General features: G+C 36.9%; 1 protein-coding gene across 2 annotated transcripts; it reads left to right on the forward strand.

Moving 5' to 3' along the window:
- Nucleotides 1-200: 200 nt before the first annotated feature.
- On the forward strand, nt 201-2,923 carry LOC141712959 (secoisolariciresinol dehydrogenase-like). 2 transcript variants are annotated; one of them, XM_074516103.1, is made up of 3 exons: nt 201-867; nt 960-1,043; nt 2,005-2,923. In XM_074516103.1, exons 1-3 carry the CDS (start codon nt 833-835, stop codon nt 2,813-2,815), a joined length of 930 nt encoding a protein of 309 aa, XP_074372204.1. In that variant the 5' UTR covers nt 201-832; the 3' UTR covers nt 2,816-2,923. The 2 variants fall into 2 exon arrangements, with proteins under 2 accessions (XP_074372204.1, XP_074372205.1); XM_074516104.1 differs by having other exon boundaries at nt 203-867; nt 963-1,043.
- Nucleotides 2,924-5,973: the final 3,050 nt, after the last annotated feature.

Here is a 5,973-nt window from a genome sequence, read left to right on the forward strand (position 1 = left end):
AATGATAAAATTACGATAATGATTACAAATATCCACCGGCATAAGATTATGTCGGGTAAATTACTGTTTACTGGTCCCTCCCCTAGGCCATTGATGGATCCTAGTTGTCTTTTAAAAACCCCACTTTATTATTTTACTTAAAAAGATTCATATTCACACATACCCGGCAAAAAGAAAAAGACGGCACGCCATGCTAATGTAACCATAAAGTTTCATATGCATATATCTTCCTACATGTATACATAAATGCTATTACAGACTCAGCATAAACTAGTGGTCATTCTGTATTTTTGTAATCTTGTTGTTGCTTGTAAAAGTAAGCTGTGACATTAGATTTAAAGTTGACCTCTCCTTAGATCCCGTTCCCTACAAGCATAACTTATCATTACTCAATTCCTCGGAGAAATTAGGACTAAAATCTAGTTTGCCATCTCGGTTAAGGTTCGAAATATGCGAGAAAATTCTTTTAAAATTTTAAAATGTGAGAGATATTTTACATGTTTCTCGTATTTTTATTTTTAAAATTCTGCTTCCGCGGCGTGTTTCATCAACCAACTAGAGACTTGGCATTAAATAGTTGGCTGCTATATCCTACAACAGACCTAAACTACTAGTCTTGTGGAAGTTGATCTACATTTTGCTTTCTCCATGTATTCATATAGATTCTCTGTATTTTGCATGGAGATGCGCGTCCAATAAGTTTACTCCCTGCAATAACTTTTCTCTAACGCTCCTCTCTTGTCCTCTCTCTGCTCTCTGTATATACATCTAATACTGTGTGTGTGTGTGTGTGTTCGTATCATAGCTAGATCTAAGTGAAGAAGTTGAGAAAATGAAGGGAATCAACATGCTTAAGTTGCTTAGCAGGTATGTATGCAATATATAGCTTGCTTTTGTATGCAAGTGTACATGCACTATTTTGATTGAAGTTTGTGTTAATTTGTGTGATTTTTTGGAAGAAGAGGAAAGTCCAAGTTGATTGATCACAAGGAATTGAGATGTTTTTCTTCTCTTTCTTCTGCTACTGGCTATGGAGGAAGCAGGTACATCTCTACTTCCTTACTTGAGCTTTATCTGCAAAATCCAACTTTTGACAATATGATGTCATTTCTACACTTGTCTTCAATACCCTGCACCATATATTTTTTAAGATATACTATGACTACATTACTATATCCACAACTTCTAAATATCTAAATATATGATGTCCTATTGGAATTGACTCCGTTCAACATTCGTCTGATCTTCAAAAGACATTTGAAGTTTTAATCTAGCTCCCATTAATTTTTTTTAGTACTAATTCGATAACTCGTAAGAACATTAATTTGCATACATTTGTTATCCACAAAAGAGAAGTAGAGAAGTATCACGATCATGCCTAGTATCTAAAATGCTACTAACTAGTGCATCTAATCCATTTATTAGTTACACTGTCGGAGTTATGCTAGTATTCACTTACTACCTGTTATTTATAACTTCAATGTGATTTTGCTCCTACTTTCTCTGTATTATTAGATGCTTAAATTTCACTAATAACTAAGTTCATGTTTAATAGTGTATTTGTCTGGTGTCTCGATCGCAAGATCAACCAAAATGCATTCATCATTAAGTAGATGAGAAAGTGTAAGAATTAATGGACTTCAATTTTACAGAATATATATTTGAATGTAAAATAAACTGTTTATGCTTTATAAATTTAAATGCTTCTTCTCTATTGGTTTATGCTCGTAATTCTTTCTGTTCCTTCATTCCTCCGTTTTATATGTCAATGTAGCTAGTACACGTTAAGGTTGTTTTTCTCACAATGTGCATTAAATTAATTATCAACTGTACCCTTAATTTTAAATGAAACTTTCTAAAATCACTTTGTAGGAATATTGGTCCACACCACAATATTGATATCTCTATCATTCTTCATAGTAATCATTTAATTTTAGTTCATCGTTTGAAGTATATTTATACTTAACACTTGTACTCATAATTATGACAATAATGTATGTATAGTAAAAGGCTAGAAGGCAAAGTAGCCTTGATAACCGGAGGTGCAAGTGGAATAGGGAAGGCAACAGCCCTTGAATTCCTCCAAAATGGAGCCCAGGTTGTGATAGCTGACATTGACGTCAAACTCGGCCCCCCAGCTGCCTTAGAGTTGGGCCATGATGCCCAGTTTGTCCGGTGCGATGTGTCGATCGAATCGGAGGTAGCTGCAGCTGTAGACACCACTCTGGCCCTCCACGGCAAACTTGACATAATGTACAATAATGCTGGAATTGCAGGCCCAGCAATTCCGCCAGGAATTGATACTCTTGACTTACATGAGTTCGACCGTGTCATGACTATCAATGTCCGTGGCATCATAGCCGGAATAAAACACGCGGCTCGAGTAATGAAACCAGCAGGCTCAGGTTCTATATTATGCACAGCTAGCATTAGTGGAATTCTAGGCGGACTTGGTCCGCATCCTTATACCGTATCCAAGTTTGCAATTCCAGGCATTGTCAAGTCAGTGGCTAGTGAATTATGTCAATATGGCGTGCGCATAAACTGCATTTCTCCAAGTCCGATTCCCACCCCACTAGTAATCGAGCAGATTTCACAGTTTTTTCGTGGTGCAAAGGAAGAACAAATTATAGACATAGTGAATGGATTCGGGGAATTGAAGGGAGAGATATGTGAAGAAATAGATGTGGCCAGAGCTGCATTGTACTTGGCATCTGATGAAGCAAAGTATGTAACAGGCCATAACCTTGTGATAGATGGAGGATTCACTTGCTTTAAAAATCTCAACTTCCCCACACCTGATCAACATGTGTAGGGTGTAAAAACTTTTATGCTACTACTATGTATGTGTGCAAAGTTATAATACTACATGTAATGACAATCAAGTGAAGGTTCTGTGTATCACTAGGTTATTATTTATTTACATTAATTTCTGTACATAAACATATTGTTTCAAGTTCAGCGAGTAATAATTCACCGCACATAACACTAAAGCATCTTCTTCATCTATCTTCTGTTACTCTACTCTGATTAGCACATTTTTCTGTTAATTCATCGGCCATATTGATCGGGCAATTACTGTAAGAACAGGGAAGGAAAGGTGTCGACGTTCCCTAGTATCAAACGAATATACAGAAAGTTCATATACAGAGTTTGGAAACCACATATAACCGCTCCGATCATACAATTGAGTTCCTGTCAGAAAATTTTTGAATTGTGTTCAAATTCTTGTACTCCTTTTGACTCTTTGGAAGGATCAAAGTTTTAATCGTTGCAATCGCTCAATGCGGAAGTTTGGGGGAATTTTTGAGACTTACGACCGTCACTGTTGGTTTGTGGTACTTCAAATATTTAGTTTGGAGAGTGATCTCCAAGGGAAATATGGCGTTTGAGGCATCAAAAGGAGTGCAGAAGGAGAAATAGAAGGGACTTACGACAATGAACCAATGAGCGAAGCTTTTTACGGTAAGTCTCATGTGAAGAAGGCCATGGGCTGAGGTATTGTATCATTGTTTATCGTTGCCTCGCTTACCGTACTTATGTTTATGGATCATTGCTTACCTAGGTCACACATATTTGTGCACACACATAAGCCGGGGGTCTTTTGAGGAAACAGCCTCTTCATTCTTTGGAATGAGGGTAAGGTTGCGTACGATATACCCTCCACAGACACTGCCCTAGGCGGTATTATTGGGTACGATTGATTGATTGATTGATTTATTAATTTTTGTTGTATAGTAATTTAAGGTTTAATATTAGTTCTGAATATAATTTGCGAACAACTATTTGCTAGAGTCAAGGAGTCAGAACTTGCAATATGGGCCCGAGCTTAGAATTAACCCCGGCTTGCAAGAAGTCAGGAACTAATCATATTATTACAGCTTGCAAGAAGTCAAGAACTAATCATATTATTATTATACAATATGGAACACCTAGTTATTTTTTGCAAGTAGAACTTGGGAAAATCGAAGAGGAGTCTCGCCCAGTTGATAAGTGGATTTTATATCCACTAGGAACGCTTTATTACAAGCTTAAATTGGTATTTTGGACTCAAGTTATTGGTATTTTGATGTGTTTTTGTGTTATTGCATTTCAGGTATCAGTTAAATGAAGAAAAGAGTTTTTAAAGGTAATATGATGAAAAGTGATCAGATTTGGAAGCCTAGGACATTTTCAAGTTGTAGAGAATCTCGTTAGCTTCACGTGGGCAGTTGAATCGCCTAATTCTGACGAGTAGAACTCAAGTGATGGCCAAAACAAGATTCATCAGAATTTTTCCAAACAGGCTGCAGGCGCCCGCCTGAGGCGCCCGCCTGGAGAGCTGAGGCGGCCGCCTGAGGCGCGGCTGGTCGCTGATTTCGCTGAAAAAGCCTTTTTTGAGTGGAATTTGACGATTTTAAGGGTCCAGGTCCAATATGGGCTTATATATACTTAAAAAAAAAGGGGTTTCATCATCCGGGAAGATTAAGATACCAAGGAGAAGACCTAGAAGCACAAAACAACTCCGAAAAAAAGATCTTATTTACAACTTGTGATTCTTTGAATTAGTTATAACTTTGGATGCTCGTTTTCATTCTTGTTGAACCTAGATCTCGTTTTTTATACTTTAATTATTATTCAGTTTATTAAGACCTTGTTTATACCATGCTTTCATTGGAACCCATGGTGACGATGAGTTCGATTATGAACTAATCGTTGTCATGGAATTCTAACAGATTTACTTATGGATTTCAATAGTTAATTGTTTTGATACCTTAGTGTGGGGTGATTGATTGATATCCTGGTATTGGTTGTGCTTATTCGTCTTATGTGCGTAGCTAACATATAAGATAGTTTGTTAATCTCTTTTGAAGTGACAGTGAATCTTAAGATTTAGAACTTGCCATGCTAGCATAGGTTCATGTATTTGTTATGCATGATTCGTAGGTAATTTTAACCATCTTACTTGTCCTATGTAATCAAGATAGATAACTTGTGCTTAAACCGTTATGTTGTCAAACTCTATAGACATATAGGGTCTCAATATAATTGGTGCATATTCAGCTTCTATCTCTTTTGTGGATGTCTGGTAGAATGGTACTCGTGCAACGAAAGTTGGCGTTTATTAGTTTCGTGTTATCTGATTAGTGTCATCACCATCACATGCTAAGGTTAAGAACAATGACTTTGAATGAAGTATTTAATGAAGTTTGAATCCCATGTTTGTCATATATAGTAATTAAACCTCCATTCTCTTAGTTAATATTATTTAGTATAATCTCTTAGTTTAATAAAAACCCAATTTGTTATTTATCTTAACATTGAGCGATAACCATACATTGTTGCATAGGTGCATAAATTGAACTTAACCTAAACCAGTCTCTGTGGGAACGAATCTGATTTATATCTTATACTACTTACGAACGCGTATACTTGCGTGAATTTTAGCACGTGTTTTCGCCCTAACAAGTTTTTGGCGCCGCTGCCGGGGACTCGGTGTTAATTTTTATTTTATGTGCTTGTCATCAGTGGTCGTTAAAGTTCACTGACTCAGATTCTTTTATTTCCACGGTTTATTTGTTTGTGTTTCAGGTACTCATTACAATAGGAGATCCAGCAGCACGAACGAAAGCCATGATGGATTTTTCTCAACCCAAGATCAATGACATTCAATCTAGCATTGTCAGGCCAACTATCACAGCTAGTACCTTTGAGATCAAGCCTGGCATAATTCAATGGCTGCATAATTCAATTCAGTTTGGGGGTTCTTCAACGGAAGATCCCAATATGCACATTAGGAATTTCATTGAGATGTGCGACACCTTCAAGTTTAACGGTGTTTCCGAAGATGCTGTGAAGCTGAGACTGTTCCTATTCTCTCTGAGGGACAAGGCTAAGAGCTAGTTACACTCTCTACCATCTGGTTCGATTACTACTTGGGAAGATCTTGCTCAGAAGTTTCTTATTAAATTCTTCCCTATGACGAAGACAACT

This window comes from Apium graveolens, chromosome 3 (assembly GCF_009905375.1).
Source record: "Apium graveolens cultivar Ventura chromosome 3, ASM990537v1, whole genome shotgun sequence".
NCBI classification, from domain to species: domain Eukaryota; kingdom Viridiplantae; phylum Streptophyta; class Magnoliopsida; order Apiales; family Apiaceae; genus Apium; species Apium graveolens.